This window comes from Leptopilina heterotoma, unplaced genomic scaffold, assembly GCF_015476425.1.
Source record: "Leptopilina heterotoma isolate Lh14 unplaced genomic scaffold, ASM1547642v1 Lhet_186, whole genome shotgun sequence".
In the NCBI taxonomy this organism is placed as follows: domain Eukaryota; kingdom Metazoa; phylum Arthropoda; class Insecta; order Hymenoptera; family Figitidae; genus Leptopilina; species Leptopilina heterotoma.
Window position 1 is genome coordinate 1396173 of NW_025110905.1, and position 25420 is coordinate 1421592.

Sequence of the window (25420 nt, forward strand, 5' to 3'; positions counted from 1 at the left end):
TTTTTGAATTTCATCCCTACTTTCTTTAAGTGTTTTTGATGCAATATTTCTTTCTTTATTTCATTTATTATTTTCGGGAAAGAAATGGATGTGTATGCTTCCTCTGAATAATTTTCATTATCAATTTTACGTTTTAATTTTTGCCTCTCACGATAATTTTTTTGAATTTCAGCCCTACTTTTTTAAGTATTGTTGATGCAATATTTCCTTCATTTATTATTCTCGAGAAAGAAATTTCTTTTTTAATAGAGTTTTTAGAAAAGTTTGATTCTCCATACTGAAGTTGAATATCTTTTTCATTTAAAAGTCAATTTCAGTCATACACAACTATGCAAGATCTACTATTAGAAAGTTGTACAGAGGGGAATTTACATAAACTATTGTTTTCGAACATTAACATTAAATGATTTCTAATATTACAATAATAGTAATTGACAGAGTGAGGCAGAATATTAAAAAACAACGATGTTGCAAATGCTATTGCATATACTCTATAAGAAAGACTATATTCTGGTTGTTGATCAACAGTTGTAAAAACTACTGGTGGTTCAAAAGGATATAATCTAATTAAATAATCTCTTTGATCATGATTTAAACATTTTTTATTAAGACTATCAAAAATGTAAAAGCTTATTCCATCATAATAAGTACAAATCCAATGACCAGATTTATAAGATCCACTAAAAAGTATTTGAATGTGCTGCTTACTTTTCTCGATTGGAACTATCAAATCAATTGTTTGTAAACACAAAGTATTTTTCATATTATAAAAAAAATTTGATTGTCTTCCTAATAGCTTTTGAAATTCATACATATGATTATTATTTAGCATTGCTCCTTCAGTGACAACAATACTTAAATTATGAGTAGTCGAATTAACAGTTTCTCCTTTGTTAGACATTGTTCTTTTATTTTATAAAATTTACTTATATCAAGGAATTAAAATTTTAAAAATATTAATATTTTATTACAATTTTAACATCAAGTTTTATACATTTAATTATAAATTTTATAATGTCCTTTTATCCAATGTTACCAAATTTTGCCTCTTATAGAAAATAACAACAAATTTACAATTCTGTCCTTATTCAAAACTTTCAAATTTTTCCTTCTTTCAAATATAATCAATGTCCAATTTTGTCTTTCATCCAATTTAACTAATTTCCAATTTTGTCTCTTATCCAATATTTAACCAATTTACAATTTTTCCTTTTATCAATTTTAACCAATTTCCAGCTTTGTTTTTATCCAATAGAACCAATTTTTGACCTGTAGATTAAAACTGCCCTTAAAATTGACCTACATTTTGAGGTCAGAGAGACTTGTTTGTCAATTTTTGACCTGTAGGTTAAATCTGCCTTTAAGATTGACCTAAATTTTAAGAGCAGAGGGAATTGTTTGTCAATTTTTGACCTGTAGATTAAAACTACTCTTAAATTGACCTAAATTTTAAGGGTAGAGTCAAAACTATCCTTAAAATTGACTTAAAGTTTGAGGGACTATTGGTTAGTTATCTGCCCTTAAAATTGACCTGAATTTAGGTCAAATGTAACTTGTTTCTGACTATGGGCCTACCTAATAATAATTCATTCTTAATAAATTCTAATAATTTTTTTACGATTTTATAGTAAATTATGTGTTTTCTTTAATATTTTCTAATAGATGAAAAAGTGGCAGTTTTTACGACTTCATATAGGGTAGAGTGGGGTAAAAAAGCCACATTTTTACTTTTGATGCTGTAAAATCTGTATTTAAAATTTTTTTCTCAAATTTCCAATTGTTATTGAAAGTTTAGTTATTAAGCTTGAAAATTCTTGACGGAAATATTTTTTATCTCATGAAAGGACTAAGTTATAAGAGTTTTACGAAAGCACTGCAAGTGGCTTTTTTGCACCACCTGGTGGGGTGAAAAAGCCACCCTACGATTTTAGCAAAACATGTTATCAATTTAGGTATTTTTATAGTTTTCCTTTATTTATAAGACAAATAGTCTTATTTGAAAAATATTTTAATAATTATGAAAGAGTTTTTATCAAGCAAAATTGAAAATTATATTAAGTTTACCTGTTTTCGATTTGCACTGACAATTTTTCGTACCTTTTTTAGAAGTTCTCTTTAAGTTTCACCACAGATAACATATTTCGTTGCAACCGTTTATTCATTGCTTACTTTTTTAATGCACTTTGAACTACTTTTTCGTCGTGTTTAATTAATTTTATTAAATAAACACGAGAAATTTTGTAAAATTAGAAGGTTAGTTTAAATAGAAAACAAGTGAATTTCACAAAATATTCAATGGATTTTTTGCCCTGGCTTTTTTACATCCAAGACCAGTGATTAAAAAAGCAAAAATAAATTTTTAATTCAGTTTAATTTCCAAAAATTAACATTGTATACGATTTCAGTATACTTTTTTCCTTATGTACAAACATTTACTTTTATTATTCGTTCACTTAATCAGATTGTAATATGTTTGAAAAGTTCACCAAAATGTTTTCAAAAAAGCAACAAAAAATTAAAATTACAATAAAAACAATATTAATCTAGGTACAATATTCAAACTAGATTCAAAAGTTGCGTATTACCTAATAGTATTTATATTCTAAACAGCTGATGAATCGGCTTAATAGTTTTCAAATAAAACTCAAATGGCTTTTTTACACCATGGCTTTTTTACCCCACTCTACCCTACTTTAGATGCTTATTTTACAATAAATATAAAAAATATTTAAAAAATTCTTTTTGTTCGGTGATCCTAATATCTTTAAAATAATTCCTGCAAAATATTACAATTTTTTAAAATTAGTCGGCAACGACTTTAGTCGAAATATAATGGAATGACTCAACATAATTTTGGAATTATAATATACGACAAAAATATGAAATTTGATAAAACTATTTGATATAATCAAAATATTTTTTGAGTTAAAAAATATTTATTTTTTAAAATAAATTTTTCCGAAACAAAATTTTGGATAGAATTGTCTAATAACAATATTTTTTATTATAATAAAATTTGGTCGGTCAAAATTATATTAATAATAATAAGAAAAATAGATTGAACAACTTATTCATGTTAAACAATTTATTTTGTAATTACAAGAAGGTTCTTAATTCATAAGAAAAACATTCAAATTGTAATCACGAAGATATAGTTGAGACTTTTCTGTCTTTTGTACGTAAAATAATTAAATAAAATGATAAAATCACAGTTTTTGGTTACATTAACAAAAACAAACAAATACAAAATTGACGATTCTAACTTAAATTCTATGTTTAAGACAAAGGTGACAATAGATTATTTAGATTATTATTAGTACTATTTTTACAAATAGATTAATTTAATTATTATTAAAAGTATTATTTACGTAAATTTGACAGGCTTCTCACTCATCTACTAAAATCTACTATTTACTACTTTTTATACGATTTGCTACAAATTGGATACTTTTTTTAGATTTGTGACACTAAAAGCTACTTATTATCTTTTTTTTAAATTTGCACTACATTAACCTCGCTGATTGTTAAAAAAAGAAAATTATCCTCAAAAATTTTAATAAAATTCTTTGAAACGATTGAATTATATTCATAAATTTTAAACTAATTTTTCGCAAACAATCAATTATTTTTACAAATAATTAAATTTTTTGAAATTCAATTGCTTTAAAAATCTACTATTTCAATACAATTTCACAAATGAATTTAATATTATTTACAGGGCTCGAACTAGGTCTGTAAATTTGCTTGAAGTCCGTAAAAGTAATTTTTTTAAAAAAGGTCTGTATAATTTGATTGAAAAAGACGAAAAACCTGCAAATTGTACAATATAATATGAAAAATTTTAGAGAAATTTGTAATTTCTCTAAAATTTTTCATATTTATAATTACTAGTTACATATACCTCACTCGCTAACGCTCGTTCGGTTGTAATTAAACTTATTTGTTTTTACTTATTTCTTTGTTTTTATTTATTTGTGCTAAGTAAATATTTACTGGATATAAATATTTTAATTTATAGTATCAAAAATATAGTTATTTGTAGCAAATTCAAATTATTTGAGTCAAATAATTGGATCTAATAAATATTACTTTAAATCAGTTATAGGAAAATTACTTGATTCAATAATGCATGGTTTTTAATTCAAATAAATATTTATTTGCATCAATAAAATATTGTTTTTAAAATAACTTAATACTTATTTGTATCAAATATGCAATTATTCTTCATAATTTATTATGTTAATTCGGACTAATATACTTTTAATTGCTTTAAATATAGTCCAAATACTCAATTTATTCGCATCAAAACAAAGCAGTGTTAGATTCAAATAAATTTCAATTTGTATTAACCCTTTAACGCCCAAATGTGCTGATTTTTAACTTCAGTTTCAAGCTCATAATATTGAAAGAACAAAATTATTTAAAATTCTACAAGGACATATCCCTACGTTTTTAGGGTCGCTTTTTCGAATGGCATGGTCAAAAAAAGTGACTGATTACGAATCTGAAGTCAGATTTAAAAAATTCAAAATGGTGGATACAATATGGCGGACAATAAAATTAAAAATGCATAGTATTCGCTTCAAATTTGTTACTTGGGGGTTTTCGGGGTCGCTGATTACGAATCTGAAATCAGATTTTAAAAATTCAAAATGACGGGTTCAATATAGCTGGATGATAAAATTAAAACTTTATCCTATTGGCTACAAAGACGTTATCGTATGTTAGAATATTTAACAGGGCATGAGCAGTTAATACGATGCATTTTTAATTTTGTGGTCCGCCATATTGAATCTGCCAATTTGAATTTTTTAAATCTGACTTCAAATTCGTAATCAGCGACTCCGAAAACCTCCGAGTAACAAATTTGAAGCCAATACATGAAGTTTTAATATTGTCGTCCGCCATATTGGATCCGACATTTTGAATTTTTTAAATCTGACTTCAGATTCGTAATCAGCGACCCCGAAAACCCCCAAATTACAAATTTTAAACGAAGGCGATGCATTTTTAATTTTTTAGTCTGCCATATTGGATCCGCCATTTTAAATTTTTTAAACCTAATTTCAGGTTCGTAATCAGCGACCCCGAAAACACCCGAGTATCAAATTTCAAGCGAATACTATGCATTTTTAATTTTATTGTCCGCCATATTGGATTCGCCATTTTGAATTTTTAAAATCTGACTTCAGATTCGTAATCAGCGACCTCGAAAATCCTCAAGTAACAGATTTCAAGCGATTTCAAGAACTTTGGAAAATTGTATCGGTATCACAACTAAAATTGGATTAAAAAAAAATACTTCCCAAAATTTTATATTTTTTGAGTATTTTTGATATTATAATTATAAGTTTGAAACCGAAGTTAAAAATCAGCACATTTGGGCGTTAAAGGGTTAAAGAAATGATTTTTTTTTCATTTCCATACGTAAAAGAATTTTAAAAATAGGGGAGAGTCTCCAGTTGTGAGACGGGTTTTATTTTTGACCCGTAAATTGTAAACGGGTAAACGAAATTGTAAATCAAATACACCGTTCGAAAGGTAACAGAAATACGTAACTTTTATTAAAAGAAAGTGTAGTGTTTCGATGAACTCAAAAAATGTTACGATACATTTTCCGAGCACATCGCTTTTGTCAAAAAAAATGTCTCCAGTTGTGAGACACTCATTAAAAATTGCTAAAATTTAATAAGTTTGACATAAAACGTTATGTTTAGTGGAAATAATTAAATATATTAATAATATATATTATTATATACTAAATAATAATATATTTATTCGCCAAAATATGACTATCAAATAAACACAATTAAATAGCTTCAACAAGAGCATTAAAATTGATTTCTTCTGAATCAATTGACTTTTTTCCACTTGACATGCTTGCAAAGTCGTATTTTTTATGCTGCCCAGATGGGTGTTGACACCGTCTCACAACTGGTGATATGCTGTGTCTCACACCCAGAAATTGGCGCTATTTTGAAAAAGGAAAATTAAATTATTTTCAACCGCAGATTGGAACAATGCAATATTGCATCACAAAATATAAGGAAAACACTAAAAGAAAATGCATTACATTTACCTTTTCTAATTAATTAACTTGGAAAAAAAGTACTTTGCATTTATTGAAAAAACGCTTTTTAGTCGATTATCACACACAGTGTTGCTATTTAACAAAAACAGTTTATATATCCGCTTCGGCGTACACGAAAAAGTTGGCTCATATAAAAAGAAATGTTTTTATATAAACCAATCGGCTTTTTAATATTGCATGTTAAAAAAATTGTCTGTCTCACAACTGGAGACTCTCCCCTAATAAAAAACTATTTAGAAAATTATATCAAGATTCGTGGTAGAGAATTGCCGCTAAGTAAAAATTAAAAACCGTGTATAGGGTAAACCAGACAGTAGTCAGACACTTTTCAATTTTGAATAGCTATAAAACCGTATGAGATAAAAATATTTTGTTTGTTGATAATCATTTCTAAGGTGATTATAAACAAATCTAAGCTTTTGTAATTGAAAAAAAAAATTTGTACGGTTTTTGAAAGCTTTTTTAAGTGGCCGATCACTGTCAGATTCTTACTTGTTTATTTACTAATTTTGTTAACGAATAAAAATTTATTTTTTATAAACATGATTGTTTTAATAGTTTTGTGTGATCGTAAGGAACAACATTACATAAAAGAATTCGAAAAAAATATGAAAAGGCACTTTTAAAACATTGTTAATTAAAAAGATTGCCTTAAGTGGCCGACTACTGTCGGATTCTTACTTTTTTTGTAAATTTTTTTAACGAATTAGAAATTTATTTTTGTAAATATCAACTGTTTATCGATAAAATCGAATAACTCGAGTAAATCTTCACTGATTTTGCTCAATTTTTTTGTTGGATAAAGAATGATAAAAGAAAGAATTATGATAAGGTTATTCAATATTTTGTATACTTTTATAGAACTGAAGCAAAGAAAACTAAACTTCTAAACGGATTTGTAAATATTTTGGAATATTATTAATTGGTTTAAAATCTCTATATATATTTCAGGCAATTTTAAAACATTTCGTATTTTTTGAAATATTTAGATTTTTCCGAAAACAATTCGATTTTTTTAAAATTTTGACAAATGTAGAGCCTACACTGAAAAAAATATTTCTGTCTTAAGAAGATTTCTCTTATTTCAATTCATATTTTCCTCTTGTATATGGCTCAAAAACGTCCTCTTATTTTAAGAGGATTATTCTCCACTTAAGAGTAATTCTTCTTATAGAGGAATAGTCTCCAATGAAGAGTAATATTCTTAATTCAAGAATAAATTGTAAGAGGATTTTAAAAGAGGAATTGTCCTCTCAAAACAAGAATATTTTTTTTCGGTATAAACTTCTAAACGGATATGTAAAATAGTCTGGAATATTATTATTAATTGGGTTAAAATCTTATAGAATTAAAGCAAAGAAAACTAAATTTCTAAACGGATTTGCAAAATATTTTGGAATATTATTAATTGGTTTAAAATCTCGATAATATATTTCAGGAAATTTCAATACATTAAATATTTTTTGAAATAATTGGATTTTTTGACAGTTAGACAAACGTATAGACTAAACTCCTTAACGGATTTGCTCACAGCATGTGACTGTTAGACATTCAATGGTAATTTTTTTGACCACATTTCTCTTTAAATATTTAATAAATTGTGCTGAAAATTTTTTAAGAAAGTGAAAAATATAATAAAGAAGGGCAGTAATGTGCAAAAGTTTTAATAATTAAAAAATAAATTATAATAAAACACTTTGAAATTAGTAAAGACCGTGACAACTGATAATTTTAAAGTAATTTGTAATAATTGATTTTAAAAATAGTAATACTTTTGCACATCACTGACCTTCTTTATTGTATTTTAGACTTTTGTACAAAATTTCAGCTCAATTTATAAATATTTGAAGAGAAAAGTGGTTGGAAAAATTACCATTGAGAGCCTAACAATCACATGCTGTTGAATACTCTAGAATTTAATAAATTGGGTTAAAATCCCGATATATGTTCCAGGAAATTCCAATACATTAAGTATTTTTTGAAATATTTGAATTTTTTCTAAACAAAATTGGATTCTTTGACATTTAGACAAACGTAGAGCCTGAAGTACTAAACAGTTTCATAAATACCCTAAAATTTTATTAATGATGCAAAAAGTAGTTTGATCCCAATAAAAACATCTTTGATGTAAAAAGATCCGCCAAGTAAAAGTTTTTGCAAATGTCCAAACAATTAGTGAAATAAAAGTTTACCAAGTAAAATTTAGAACTAAAGTTTTAGTATAGAATTGTAACAAATATAAAATTTAATTTAATACCCATTAAGTCCCATGAAGAAACCAGACGTTTTATTTAAAAAGTAACAATTGGATTCATAAGAAAATTAAAAAAAATATAGACCTGTTTTTTGTTTTTAATTTCCAATTGTTTAAACAAATTAAAAATAAACAAATTATGCTGAGTATAGGATGTTTTATCCCAAGCATAAACAAATGCATTTTGAGTAAAAAATTGAAAAAAATGTACCTGTTTTTGTTAATTTACAATTATTTAACAATAATTGTTTAAACCAATTAATAAAAATTTAAAAATTATCGAAAATTCTTAACGTAAATCGATTCTGTGTAGAAAATTAAGAAAGTTTTGTATGTGTTATTTTCTTCTCTAGGTCGTATTTTGTTTATAAAATTGTTATTAACAAATTATGCTGGATAAATGTGTTTTATTCTAATTAGTTTCTGAGTTGGCACAAAACTATTAAATTAACAAACTGAGTTTAGTTTCGTGTTGAATCGAAACTAAATTCAGTTTGTTGGTTTAGTTTCGTGTCGACCCGAAACTAAATTAACAAGTTAGATTTAGTTTCATGTCAACTGCAAACTAAACTAAAAAAAATAAATTAGATTTTTAAACACTTGAATTTATTTTAGTACAGATAAAAAAAAATATCTGAGAAACTCAATTACCTAGTTCTAATTAAAAAATCACAGCTAACAATAAAATATTTAAAGAAATAATAGAATTATAACTTTAATAATAGATATACAGTAGTATGAGGAGACTTCAATAGAATTATAATTTATTTTTAGTTGACATGAAACTAAATTAAACGTAAATTTTTAATTTAGTTTCGTTTTAGAATCGGTTCCTGAGATTTACATGACGTACAAACATGAGAAAAATATGCTTTAAATTATCATACATTTAAAAAAATTGTTTATTGGTAATTGCATTTAAACAATAATGAAGAATATGTGTTTTTCAAATTTATTATTTTAATATTATGAAAGTAGAAAATATTAGCTTTGAAATAAGATCTTAACTAACTTTCTATCCTTACTAGAACTTAAAATAAATAACTTTGTGTAATGTCGGTCGGTCGTTCTTCAACTGAATATCATAGAGTGGAAGAGTGGATTGATAGAACACTACTGCGCATGCGTAAAACTGACAGAACACTATTGCGCATGCGTAACATTGATAGAACACTACTGCGCATGTCTGACATTGATAGAACATTACTGCGCATGCGTAACATTGACAGAACACTACTGCGCATGCGTAACATTGACAAAACACTACTGCGCATGCGTGACATTGATAGAACACTATTGCGCATGCGTAACATTGACAGAACACTAATGCGCATGCGTTACATTAATAGAACACTACTGCGCATGCGTGACATTAATAGAACACTACTGCGCATACGTGATTTGTGAATATGTATACATGTGTTAATATTGTTTTTAAAAGATATATACATATATACGGCTAGGGTCGGTCGGTCGGTCGTTCTTCAACTTAATATAATAGAGGATTTCATAATTATTATTTTATATTTCATAATTATTTTCAAAAGTAATAAAATTGTTCGTATAAATTCAATTATGTTCAAAAATTTAAAAAAATTCTCGTCACAATCACAATTGTCTTTATAAATAACAAAACTCTTTTCCGAATTCCATTCTTTTCAAAAATTGTAATATTTGTCGCAAAAATTGAAATTTTCCACAAGATCTAAAATTCATCGGAGGAATTCAATTACTTTTAATAGAATTTTAACAAAATTGAATAGACTTGAACTCTTTTTTTTAAATTAATTGATTTTCAAAAGATTTTAATAATTCTTTTAAACAATTCAATTTTTTCAATAGTTTTAATAAAATTCTTCGCAAGAATGTATCTCTTGTATCTTTACTTTGAGGTTAAAATATACATTACCTGTCAAATTTACGTAAATAATACTTTAAATAATAATTAAATAAATCTATTTTTAAAAATAGTAATAATAATAATCTAAATAAGAGTAGAGATGATTCTATCACTCAGTTGTATTTTAATAAATAGTGAAAATTAACGATCACTCCGAGTCAAGGAAAATAAAAATAAAAGAAATTCAATTCTTTTCACGTTTCGGCAGCACAGCTGTCCTGTTCAGAACTATAATTTATTATAAAACAAAATATTAAAAAAAAGATTTTTTACAATTTTTTGATTAACAATAAAAAATTAAAAAATAAAATATTTACCGAAAAAAATTTTCCTTGACTCGGAGTGATCGTTAATTTTCACTATTTATTAATAATCTAAATAGTTAGTAGTAAAATAAATGATTATGGGAAGGTGAAGAATTGAAAAATTCAATGTATCGTCAAAATTGCGACGTTTCGTTGGCTAAGGTTTGCCAACCTCATCAGGCTAAATTTATTTAAACAGAAAAACACTTCAATATTTATAAAGGTTTAAAAACAACATTATACACTATACTGAAAATATGTTTAAAGAATATCCTACCAGATTCGTTAAAACATAAAAATCGCGTTATAACTCGTCAATATAAAAAAGATTTTATTGAGAAAAAATATTTTTATATAACAATTTCCACATATATCAAAATTAAAAATGAAAAATTTCTTTATATGAAAGGAAGACATTTCAGCACACTAGTTCAGTGTCAACTGAAATAAATTAAAATTTGCTATTTCGAGAAAGTCAAAAGAATCAAGATAAAGAAAAAGTCAATGAACTGAATTTAAACACACATTTATCATAGAGGGGGCAAGTTGTGTTATTGTTGTGTCATTATAGACAAGAGTCTAAACGTCTGAGAAGAGGAAAAAAAGTTCTGTTTAGAGTGAAAATATCTTCCTTTCTATTAATAGTGAAATGATTTGTTTTTATATGGATCATTTCAGATATTCGTCGTTTTATAAAATTTGGTTCATTGTCCAAAATTTTGGCATTTTCCCAATCGAAGTCATGATTACAATTAATTCGATGGCGGTAAACCACAGAGTTATCATTTACTTTTTTATGTTCATTTATGCGAGTTAACAATGACCCTTTTGGTTTCACCTATATATGTTGCAGGACAATCTTTACAGTCAAACTTGTATACAACATTTGTTCTGTCCCATTTTTTAGATGCATCTTTACCAAGTCTAATTATAGAATTGGAGTTTTTATTAATAAGTAGAATCGCAGTAAAATGAAACTCTTTGAGAATATTTGACAATTTAAAGAAACATTTTTCTTTGAACGGTAAACAAACTTTCGGGATTTGACTGTAAATACTAATTTTATTTCGATTATTGTTATTATTATTATTAACCTGAAAAAATTGAAGATTCCGTGTTGTGTTGTTGGAGAGTGAGGACGTGCTTGTTTCCTCCTCTTCATATTTCTGTATATATAGTTACGTTAAAGTATTAAATGTATAAAATGTGAATTAAATTCACAGTATAATTGTTTTGTGTGATGTGCGTCTCTTGGTGGCTGAACACTTATTCTATATTAATATTTAAAGTGCAATTAAATAATAAAAAGTTACTTTTAAATAAATAGCACGTGTTCTTTTCGATTTATAAGATGGTTAATTTTGAGCAAGTGTTTGTTCCCAAAATGAAACAAAAAGTGGAATTGAGGATCGAGAGCTAATTATTGAAAAGCAAAATTTTTTCAAGAAACTGGAAGTGAACAAAAAATTGAATTTAACCGAATTAAAGAAATCATATAAACTGTAAGGAGCTTATATTCAATGATCTAAACAAGTGAATCATCAGATTGAAGGTCGTAAATATAAACACTTAAAATAAACACTATACCGATAACTGATATCTTATACAATTATAATTAACAGTCACTTCCTTCTAAATTCTTTCCCAAATAAAATAAATAAAATAAATTAGCTTCACGAAATAACTCATATTTAATTTTTGTTTTCTTCTATTCTGTTTAAGAATTATAAAAATCGAGTCAAGTAAATACAGATTTGGTGAAATTTAATTTTTGTAGTTATTGATATAAATAGTAAATAATTTGAAATTGGATTCTGGGACATTTTCTCTCTATTGGAAACTTATAAATACTAATCTTAATTTAACTATCGTTTTGGATATAAGAAATAACTTATTAAACAGTAAAATAGACGAAATTTAATCTGTTTTTTTTATCTATTGTCATAAGATGTCCCTGTAAGGAAAAAAAAGAGAATAAATAAATAAAATTAAAAAAAAAAAAGAAACAAAGTAAATAAAACTACAGCAATAGTAGTAATGACAATAAATAGTCAAGTAAACAATAAAAGAAAGTTTTGAATTTAATTCCTTTCCTACTCAGACTTACCAACCTTACTACCCTAAAGTGACAACCAACAAGTAGAACTTGTGAAATAAGCGGATCTCTCCCGGCACAGTGATAATTGATACACATACTCGGATATTTGTGTGCGTTGGTTAATCGGTTCTAACGGAACATTTGGCCTTTCATTGGCTCAACTACAAACTTAATTTCTGATACAGCCTATCCAAGTGATAATATATATTTACGTGAATTGTATTGGCTATTTGTCCTATTTAAGGGACCAGAGGTCATTAAAACCATAAAAACCATAAGAAAGAAAGTTTGTAAATATTGTTCCCGGCACAGTGATAATTGACTAACTACATTCTCGGTTATTTGTGTGTGTTAACTGAACTGTACTAACGGAATATTCAGCCTTTCATTGGTTCAACTACAAACTTAATTCTAATACAGCCTATCCAAGTGATAATATACGTGAATAAATAAATATACGTGAATATAATACGTGAATTGTATTGGCTATTTGTCCTATTTAAAGGACCAGAGGCCATTAAACCAAAAGAAAGAAAGAAAGAAAAGAACCTGAGAAAATTTTATATGGTTTGTACGAATTTTAATATGTTTATCAATAAAATCCGAAGGATAGTTATTGTTTTTTAAGATGGATCTTATCTTTTTTAAGTTATCAAAATGAAACTCTTTGTTGGACAATGAAATCGCTCTATCAACCAGATTGTATACAATATTCTTTTTTTGTTGGATAGGATGATCTGAAAAATAATTAATGAGTCTATCCGATGAAGTCGGCTTTTGATACCAATTTGTGACAATTTTGTTGTTTTTTCTAGTAAGTTTTAAATCAAGAAAATTAATTGAGTTATCCTTTTCTTTCTCAATTCTAAATTGTAATTTTTGATTGTAGGCATTAAAAGTATTGATGACTAAGTTGACATGTTCTTTTTTACAGTTAATATTGTGTCATCAACATATCTAAAATAAAAAAGGGGGACACAATTGTGCTCCTCCTTTAATTTTGTTAAACAAAGAGTTTCTAGATCATCAATGACAATGTCTGAAACGAAGGCTGAAATTGGTGAACCCATCGGTGTACTATAAATTTGTCGATAAAATTTTTCACCAAGAGAAAAATAGGTGTTGTTTAATACAAATTTTGTACAGTCGATAATATCTGAGAAAGGAATCTTAACCGACAGATTAGCTCGGTCGGATAAATGCCTGGCTCGGTGGGCGCACCAAGGGTACTTGGTTCGCGCCCATTAGCCTGGGATTTTTCCGGCACGTGAGATAATCTGAGCGGGAGGTTTGACGTCGAGGTATAATGATGTGCACTGTCGATTATTGTCCAGTACACACCGTTAAAACTCGGCTGACGATAAACCGGTTGTACTCAGGAGAGGTTTTCTACAGTTTCCCTCTTCTCTGGCGAGAAAATCCATTGACGGGTGGTCCAGGCAAATGCGAGTACTCCTAACCTCAAAAAGTCGTTCTGTAGAAACGCAAAACTAGTTGGTATATAAGAGTGTGTGTTCTGACAGTTGGCCTAGCTTCAAGTCATTTAAGAAGAAAAAAAAAAGGAATCTTACATTTCTGTCTTATAGAATGAATACGTCGATCTAAACTCTAAATGACCAATTCACAAGAAACGTATGTAAACATAGAACTTACGTCGAGTGAAATAAAAGTATAGTTATCGTCCATAACAAGATTGCTCAGTTTGTTTTTAAGTTCTAAACTATTATTAATATGTGAACGAGGTAGAGTAATACAATTTTTTAATGAATTATACAATATTTTTGCAAGAAAATGTGTTGGACTGTTTATTAGAGATATAATTGGACGAAGTGGAACATTTTCTTTGTGTATTTTTGGAAATCCATATGCCTTCGCTAATACAGTGTCAGTCAGGGTCAATTGATTGGGATGGTAGTTTTTGTCGAGAAATTCATTTTCATTCAGATATTTTAAAATTTTTGATGTTTCTTTGATTAGTTTTTTAAGCGGATTCTTTTTTATAAGTTCGTATGTTGACGCGTCAGAAAACATATCCAACAGGACATCAGAAAATTTTCCCCTTAAATTATTCTTTGAGTTTTCATTAATGTCGAGTGTAGATAAAGAAGACTAGGTTTTTAATAGAATTTACAACATCTTTTTTGCCAATGTTTTCTGTAAAACAGAAATTAGGTCCAAGAGATGCAACTTCCACCACTTCTAAAGGAACTTCAATGTCAGTCAAATTTTTATACCAAGAATCACAGCTAAATTGAGGTTTATTAAGTTGTTTTTTTGTTAATGTTGTTAGTTTATTTTTATGAATGTTGTTATTGGAATTTAAAATACGAGTAAATTTTATCTTAAAAAACTTAAAAAATCTTTCGCGGGATAGGTCGCTTATCACTCAATAGTCTAAATAATTTATTGTTATTAATTACAGCTAATTTGTTATCTGACGGGCCAAATAGACACTCTTTGCAAAAATTCCAAATCTAACCTCTCTTTCGAGAAAGCATGACTAATAAGTTGTTAGATTTTGTTAATAACTAAATATACTCACATTCAAATATGTCAATCGTAATTCATTTTTAAGTCACTGGATTCATTTTTAATAAAAAAACACACAAAAATTATTAAAATTCAACACTGCGTCGCACACACTATAAAACCAATGAAATGAATGAGAAAACGAATACTCGTTATGGCGACCGCAGCACGCTCTATAGTAAGTATATTTTCTTAACTTGCTAAGAAGATATTCTCAAAATAAGAATATTTCTTTAAGAATATAATATACTTAAAAATAGAATACTCTTTTTTCAGTGAAATAATTGAAGAACATGTTCTGTAACTGGTGACTCACAGGGGACTCACTGGGTACGCAAAATGTCGTAGTCAGGGGGATGTCACAGAAAAGTAACAGATCTGTAACATGGTGACAAAGATACTTGTCACAGTTCTAGAACAGTTACAAATATCTGTTACTCATATCTGCCATTAAAAAATATTTAAATTAAAATTAAAAAATATTCCACGCTGTTCTCGCATTCCATACCCGGAATGTTTATACATGTCGAAGAAAATTTGTTTTGCTATTTATTTAAATATTTACAATCACGAGGTCTCGAACGCAAGACGCAGCTAGGAGTGAATTAGAATTAAAATTCTCTACCAACTGCGCCACGGAGGCTCATGAAAGGAAGTTTAGAATTTACATATATAACGAAGGAACTATGAACTATGTGCTTTGTAACTTGAAAAACGATACTGTATTTGCAACAATAGTATAATTATGCTATGTATAATATACATTATATTTAATAATGTTAATTGAAAAATGTAAATTTTCAAAGTTACAAGTATAAGGAAAGGCTTGAAAATTAATTTTTAAATGAAAGATTAAAGCAATAAATTTAAGCTTAATTAATGAAATTTCTACATTTTTAGAACAAATTTATATTCTATAACTTTTCATTTAAATATAAATAGATTTTACAAAATTCTTTGTCAAATTAATTTATCAAAAAAATTTGCTATTACGAATAACAATAATGGCAAACAATTAACGAATAATTACATTCGAGGGGGTAATTACTGGTTAAAATGGTGTACACTCTAATACACTAAATTTTCCTGCTATTACGCGTATTACCTAGTATTATAGGGTATTACAGAACTATTACAGGGTATTACTGATTATTACAGAATATTACCTCTATATTATGTGGTATTACACTGACGCAATAATGCTCTATTACACTCTATTACGTGACTAATACGGGAGGAGCGTACACGCTAATTTATTTTTGAAGATAAAATGTTGTAAGTATACTCAAAATTTGCGTAAGAAAGTCAAGTTTTTGATGCCGTCTGGCGAATTTTATTTCCATTTAGAGGTTAGGCAGTATGTCTGAAAAATCGCCCAAACTACCCTATAAATATGGCCAAATGAGTGAATAACAAAGAAAAATAAAGTAATCTTTCTTGTAACAGAGAAAAAAATTTTATTTATGTAGTTTTAACACTGTACCCTTAAAATAATAAAAACCACCTCTAAAAATCACCCCCTAAACATAGGTTTAAAAAGTTCAAATTTTACTTTAAAAAATTGGTTAAAAAAAATAAATAACATTTATGAGGCTCGTGATTTAATCAGAATATATTTTAATCAAATTTACCCCCATAAAAATAATTACCAATGAACAAAAATCATCCCCTGTACATTATTTGGTCAATTTGTAATTATTCTCATGAACATAGGCATAACATTTTTTTTATACATTCTCCTGCACATCGTATTTAAATTTTTTGTACACAATTAATTTAAGAATAGTTGGAAATTTGTGAAAATTATGATTACGGGATGATTGTTAGGGGTTGTTTTTATTAATATTAGTTTTAGTTTAAACCTAATATATTGTGAGAAAATTCCATAACTTATAGAATGTATAAAAAAAATGTCATGTCTATGTTCAAGAGAATTATTACCAAATTGCGCAACTAATGTACAGAGGATGATTTTTGTTCATTGGTCATTATTTTTATGGGGGTGAATTTGATTGAAATATATTCAGAACAAATATTCTAGACCTTAGAAACCGTATTTAAATTTTTTGTACACAATTAATTTAAGAATAGTAAGAAATTTGTGAAAATTATGATTAGGAGATGATTCTTAGGGATGGTTTTTATTAATATTAGTTTTAGTTTAAACATAATATATTGTGAGAAAATTCCATAACTTATAGAATGTATAAAAAAATGTTATGTCTATGTTCATGAGAATAATTACAAAATTGACCAAATAATGTACAGGGGATGATTTTTGTTTATTGGTAATTATTTTTATGGAGGTAAATTTGACTAAAATATATTCTGATTAAATCACGAGCCTCATAAATGTCATTTATTTTTTTTAACCAATTTTTTAAAGTAAAATTGGAACTTTTTTAAACCTATCTTTAGGGGGTGATTTTTATGGGTAGTTTTTATTATTTTGAGGGTACAGTGTTAAAACTACTTAAATAAAATGTTTTTCTCTGTTACAAGAAAGATTACTTTATTTTTCTTTGTTATTCACTAAATTGGCCATATTTTTAGGGTAGTTTGGTCGATTTTTCGGACATACTGCCCAACCCCTAAATGGAAATAAAATTCGCCAGACGGCATCAAAAACTTGACTTTCTTACGCAAATTTTGAGTATGCAGTTGTTAGTTTTAGTTATTTGTGACATTGGCATTATAGAATTGACACGTAACGTTGTTACAGAAATGTTCTTAATTGTAATTTCAAGTATATTACAGAACTGAATTGCAACAGATGTTTAGATCAGTTACACAACAATGTTCCTGCACAGTTATAGAACAAGGTTGGAACAACAGTTACAGAAAATTTGTGACATTAAAGTTATGTAACTCTTACATCACATTGTAATAGAACTGTGACATAAGCATAATACAGAACTATTCTGTAACTAACTTGTAACTATGTTCTAGAACTCTGTTACAATCAGGTTATATCACAGATCTATAACTAGTTAGGAACAAATGTTCTATAACGCTGCGACCTCACTGTTATAGAATACTTATATAACGTGTTTGCTGGTTAACGCGCTAAACCAAAAATCAAATAATTATTATTTGAAATTATAATAATAAAAAGAAAGTAAATAATGAACATATCGTGACAAAAACACTTTGCCACAATATTTACTATGAAGATGTAAAATATACCAACTTAATATTTAAATATATCACGTCTTTTTATTGTAATAGCTGTAAATATGACTTTGAAAATCCTTTTCCTTGCGTTCCGTCTGGATTTCTTCCCAGAAAATTAAGGCGATGAAAGTGATGAATATGTTGAACGTTTTCACCAGAAAAAATAAAGGACATAGAACGACCTATACAGCGCCGAAAATTTCCTGAAAGTTGAAATTAGCTTGACTGCAACCTTCGAAATCTTTAGCGCAAAGCTCATGAAACTTGAAGTTTTTCTTTAAATGCCCGATGTTATTCAATGTTTGACGTGAAAGTTGACTGAACATATGTTCAGTCAACTTTCATGTCAAACATTAAAAAACAGTCGACATTTAAAGAATTACTTCAACTTTAAAGAGCCTCGTAACTAAAGATTCTGAACATTGCAGTCAAGGTAATTTCAACTTTTAGAAAAGTTTCGATGCTGTGTCCCCATGCTACCAAGGATTTTGGGACAAGGCAATGGTGGGTGATTTTTGTTGGTTTTTGATTTGAGAAACAGATAATATTGAAATCGAATTTCAGACACTTTTAATGTTTAAAATATTTTAAAACCTTAAACCATGCGATATGTCTTTGAGACGAATATAATTTTATATTGTTTATTTTAAGAAATAAATATATTAAATTAAGTAAAGTAAAATAGTATGACAAATCTGATCAAAATGAATAAAATAAACTCTATTCACATCCAGCGCGACCGTGTTCAGAGTTCCTGGAGTTCTATTTAGCGAAAAGTAAAATATTAATAAATACGCGGACGCTAGTTAATTTTTATAAAATTAACAAAACACAGAAAAATAAATTAGACACGAGATTACAAGGAGGTTATTAGCGTTGGAGAACCCTAATAAAATAATATAAAATAATCCAAGTGACTTCCAGGAACAAAACAAATTTATTAAAAAACAAAGAAACATTTATCACTTACTTGATGTCGATAAAATATCGACTCTTGTCGATTATACAAAATAATTCCCATCACAAGTTGTCGAATTTCTTCTCACAGGATTCGCAGATAAAAAACTCACTCCGTGATTTCATTTACACGGTCGAACAAAGAGTAACACAATTATTTTAAAATTTTGGTAATGCGACAATTGATCAAAATATTGGCATTCTATCGATGTAAGGTCGCAGGGGCGAACTATTGACCTCACAACCCTTACCCTTATTTTAGGATATTTGATCGAATATTACTTGAATTAACGTCAGAATGATCTTCCCCTCACATATTTAATAAACCGTAAAATTGTGTAAAAGCTAATTTTTTATATTTACCCTTAAGTGCTTATATCTTCTATATTTTCAGTTTAATTTTGATCGACAATGGCTTATTTTCTTCCCAAGAAATTGTACTTTGACGTCCAAAAAGAAAACCCGAAGTAAACACGTGTTTTATGACGTAATTTACTGAAAAAGTCAATCACTTTCTAAACTTTTGTTAAAAATAATGAGAAATTCCAAACAAATTCATAAATAGCTCCTAAACCGTCAGTAGTCCAATTAAAAAATGTGATAAATACTTTTTTATAGGAAATTTAATTACCTTCAATTTGCTTCAAAGAAAATTGAAATCGATAGACTACATTCGGAAATAATGGTAAATTAATGAATCCACTTTTTGGCGAAACTCAAAAGATGGAAATTTAGCTATATCTCGAAAACTTTCTTAATATCTGACTTCATATTCGAATTCGGGAGCAACTTTTACATAAGAAATGACAGTGACATGCTGCAGGTCAAAATCTTTGTAAACTAGTGTTAAAAATAAAATAAAATTCCAATTATTAAAAAATGTTTTAATTTAATTATTTGAAAAAAGTGTTTAAAAATATGTTTTAAAAGATTTGAGTTATATTCCACACTATAAAAATGGAAATGAATTGTATTCTATGCAAAAAATTGGTATTTTATTTAAAGTGACCATACGTCCCGGATTGTGCGGGACTGTCCCGGATTTTTCCCCTTTGTCCCGCAAAGGCTAGCGTCCCGCAAAACGTCCCGCATTTGACATAAAATGTCCTGCATATCCCGGAAAATAGTTAAGAATATCCTGCATTTACAGGTTAGCACACAAGCGTATATAAGTGTGAGAGAGATAGACTTCGTGATATTTTAAGAAAAATTCAATCGTCAGAAACATATGTGATTCAATGTTACAAAATAAGCATAATATAAATATGTAAATGTCATAAGACGAGCCTTTGTTTCAATTCCGCTCAAATTGACGCCTACAAATTCCCTGATTCTTTTTTCTTGTCACAAATGATCTTTTTTTTGTTTACTAAATCATATAAATAAGCGGGTGTCCCGCATTGACACTATTTTCATATGGTCCCTTTAATTTTATTGCAATATTTAGAAAATAGTCGCATTTTTGGAAAATAAGTCTAAAGAAGTCGGAAAAATTGTAAATATCGCAGTTGAAAAAAACTATCCGAGGCGTGTGTATAAAATTAAGTAATATTTTCTTTTCTCTGTAGATGTGACACAAAATTTCGATTGCGTTTTCTGGTGTGGCGATTTGAATTTTCGTCTCTCGCAATCGAGAGAGGAGGTGATTGAGTGGATATCGGAGACAAGATTTCCACGTGAGAATCCAGTTAATTTGCATAAGGACCAATTGCGAAACACATTGCACGAGGGTTCAGTGTTTCGTGGATTTGAGGAAGCGCCAATTACATTCCCTCCAACATATAAATATGATCCAGGAACACAGAATTTCGATTCGAGTAGCAAGCAGAGAACACCCGCTTACACGGATCGCATTCTTTTTAAAGGAAAAGCGCACACGAGGGGTTACATTAGAAGACTGAGCCACGAGAGTACAGCAGCACAAAAAGACGGAACAATCGAGTGCTTAATTTATGATTCCGTTCCGAGCATTTGTACCTCGGATCATAAACCCGTATGGGGAGTTTTTAAGACTACAATTCGTCCCGGAATTGACACGTAAGTTTATTTTTATTAAATATTAAACAAAATTATGTTTTGTTAATTATCAATAATTTCTTAATTCTTTAAAAAAATACTTGAGATTTCATTAAAAAATTGTAATAAAAAAATATAAATTATGCAAATTTTTTAATAAAATTTTTAATTAATATAGTTGGCTGAATCCATTTCAAATCATGCAGACTGACCAACTTTAAAGGCGCTTGCACACTTCCAAATTTTTAGGCGAGCAGCGAATTTTCACGGCCTTGAAATGCACATTACTAAATATGATTGGCTCTGACAAAGTACATTTTCACGCAGCATTTTGTAGAGCCAATCATATTTAGTAATATGAGTTTCAAGGCCATGAAAATTCGCTGCTCGCCCAAAATTTTGGAAGTGTGCAAGCGCCTTAAGTCATGGATTTAACTGCTGATTAAATATGTTATTCTATATGAAAAATAAAGAGACCCGTATTTTTTTATTTTTCATAAAAACTATTTTGAAAGAAGTTATGCATATTTGAAGTTTCAGTGGTAAAACTCGAAAAAACATTGGAAAAAAATGGTTTCGCTTATATTTTTTTTTCTAACCAATATAATCAAATTTTTTTCTTGAAATTTGTATGCAGTAGCGTAACAAGAGAGGTCGGGGCCCTGGGGCGAGAAAAGCCTCGGGGCCCACTAGTGGAAATGAACTTGGATTAAAATTGGGAAATACCTTACAGAAATAATAAAATTTCTCCTGATTCTCTTTCAAAACATTTAATGAGTTTTTATAGTCGTAAGAAACATTTATGCAAGAATAGTTAAGACTATAGCATGAAGGAGTATAAGGAGACATATCTCCAATGGGAAAATTTCCTGATATTGACTGTACTTTTCTGCAGTAAAATCGACAGGCACGCGAAAAGTAATAGCCTCATGCTCACTGATAACAGCGCCGCCAAACGGGAGAAATAAGTGCAATTTTACATTTTAAGTATTTTTATCTTTGACAGTTGATTGATATTTAAGGTTAGAGGATCCTCTGAGTGTTGTATTGTAAAATATATGAACAGAATTAAATTGTTTTATACGTTATATGAATAGAAAGGACTTCAAATAAACAAACCAAAAATTCTTTGCATTAAATTCATAAATGTCTGTTGGTAAAAGTATAAAAACTTTTACCCTTACAAAATAGTATATGAAATAAACTTATCATTCTCGGTGCTTTGAAAAAACATTTTTTTTCAGAAGCATTTTTATTTGCTTTATAACTAGACATGCAATTTTTTATAAAACAATTCATATTACTATTATTTTATTGTTACAACTTGGTACATAACGAAAAAACTACACTGAGAGAAAAAAAGCACAGAATCCGTACTGTGACAAACACCGGCCGTGTAAAATGCGTGTCAGTGCCCGTTCTTAATTTTATTCAGTTGGTGTCATTCATAGTTCAGATACTATGCTCAAGCAGCGCGGCGGCGGTACGAAATAATTAGTACAGGATCTGTTTCATAGCGACCGACAGATACTGTACTTCTAAACAGTAGCATTTAAAGTACAACATCTGTACCTCAAGCCAAAGTCAAAATCCGTTTCACATTTTAGCACGACACCTATCACACAGTGGCAATGCTGCTGCGTTCAATTCGAGTACAGATGCTGAACTTTTTCATTTCAGAATCTGTGCTTTTCTTCTCTCAGTGTACGTAAACAAAACTTTTATCATGGACAGCATGGAGGGTATATATTTTCTCCTGTAGGGGCGCTAATATCAGTGAACAAATTTCCGGTATGCCAATTTTCGTGCATGGCGATTTTACGCAGTCAAGTACAGTCAAAAGGGATACATATACATACTTCTCCTTATACTCCTTCATAGACTATAGATATCAAGCTTAAAGCATATTTACTCAAAGTCATAAATAAAAATTTTAATATAATGAGGAACAATTTGACAATAGAATTATTACAATACAAATTAAAGTAAAAGTTTTATCTTTGGAATTTATTAAAACATAAGATTCTCAGTTTCAAATATGTTCATATTAAATATCAATAATAAATTTCTATATTTATGTCTTTAAAGATTAAAAATTTCGTTTTCTCTCTTTCTTATTGCTTTCTCATCAGTCAATTCCATTTTAGAAGCAGTTTCTGCTTTAATGGAAAGTAGAGCTAAACTACTGGAGTCTGCTTTGACCAATTTGTGATCTCAAGTAGTATTTGATAAATTTTATTTTAGTTTACTGAATGACCTTTCAATACTTGCCACCGTTACTGGCAATGTGAATAACAGTAAAAAGGCTAAGTAAATCTGGCTGAAATCACATTCGAGCACTGCATATTTTTCAATTATGATTTGAAAGAGTTCTTTTGTTAAGATATTCAAATTGTCGCTTTCCAGTAGAGTCAGAAGATGCTCATATTCAGTCAAAATAGAGTACTCGAATTGCTTCGGAATATTTGTTGTAAAATTTTTTGCATTTTTTTACAAGATCTGTAGTACTAGTGCTCCTAATTATTTTAGGATCTAGAAAGTCAAAATGCTTACACACAGTTTTCATTCCTTCAAATCTTTTTTCAATCTGGCCAGTTACTTGATCTATAACGTACAAAGAGACATTAATTCTAAACATTTCCTCGGCATAATCAAATCTGTTGTCCCTCGTTATCTCATCCTAATGCTTTTTGATTTTTCACTGGCGGGTAGGTGAAACCGGGCTGTGACCGAGTTCAGTCACGATTCGGTCACGACTCGGTTAGAGGTACAAAATATAAAGATAAACACTAAAATAGTTAATAATAATTAATAATCCTAGATTACATTTATGCATAATTTGAGGTAAATACTTCATTATTTATTAAGATATTAATGTTTTATAAGAGCCATAGAAGTTCCACTCTACGATGTATGTATATATGTGTATAACATCGATAATGTAATAAAATGTTGGTATCCGTGGTAAAAATTTTGGACTAATTCCGGATTAAATACGGACAGATTAGTACGGATTAGTCCGAAAATTGTACAAAAAGGTCCGAAAATGATCCGCGCTAGTCTGATATTAATCCAAACGAAAACCTGAATCCGAAAACACTCCGGAGTAATCCTGAATGTCTACGAATTCAGTCCGTAATTAGTCCACAACAATCCAAATTTGTGACCGGTGAAGAATTCTTCTAAAATAAGTACGAAAGTCATCCGATATCAATATGTAAAGAATACGGAATCAATCCGCAACAATCCGAGTTTAATCTAGTTAAAAAAACTTAATGCGCAAATTGTCCGGAGCAATCCGAACTCTGTAAGCAAGAAATCCGGTATTAGTCCGCAACAATTTGAAATTAAGTGTGGCCAAATCCTATTCCGAAAAAAGTACGAAACAATCCGAAATCTGTATGCTAAGAATCCGAAAATTGTCACCAACAATCCGAATTTAATCCAACTAAAAGGTATAATACGAAATAATCCGAAATCTGTACACAAAGAATCCGACATTAGTCCGCTTCAATTCGGAATTAGTGTGGTAAAAACATATTCCGAAACAAAGACGAAACAATCCTAAATATGTATGTTAAGAATCCGGTAATAGTCCGAATCATATTATATCGCTAGTAAAAATTTCGGACTAATCCGGATTAAATCCGGGTATATTAGTGTGGATTAGTCCGATAATTGTAAGAAAATGATCCGCGTTAATCTAGTAATAATCAGAATTTAATCCAGTTAAAAGATTTGTGGCGACTGTAATCTAATAACATTTTTATTACACGGAATTTACACGAACAAATAAACACACATACACACACATAATGTAACACACTACATGAAATATTATTATGTTTCTTATATTGAATTCTCGGTTGTGCTTAAATTAATATTAATATAAATTGTAACTTATACAGTTTTCTAAATGTAAATTAAGTTTTCCTTAAAAGTGTTCTGTACGATACTTTTCTTCCTCTTTACGGTCAACGTGTATACCTACACCGAGACCCTATCATAAAAATCGGTTCGTACAGGATAATAGCAAATATGCAGGCTTAAACTTGCAATTCCCACTCTTTACCACTTTTCCATCTTTTTCTAACAT

The 25420-nt window shown here is 28.6% G+C and overlaps 1 protein-coding gene across 2 annotated transcripts in view; it reads left to right on the forward strand.

Annotated features, from left to right (window-relative positions):
- LOC122500441 (inositol polyphosphate 5-phosphatase E) overlaps positions 1-25420 on the forward strand; it is a 154892-nt gene that overhangs the window by 69737 nt on the left and 59735 nt on the right. For both annotated transcript variants that reach the window (XM_043609367.1, XM_043609366.1), the window contains exon 4: positions 20877-21345. In XM_043609367.1, coding sequence (XP_043465302.1) covers positions 20877-21345 — 469 coding nt within the window. The remainder of the gene's footprint in view (positions 1-20876; positions 21346-25420) is intronic.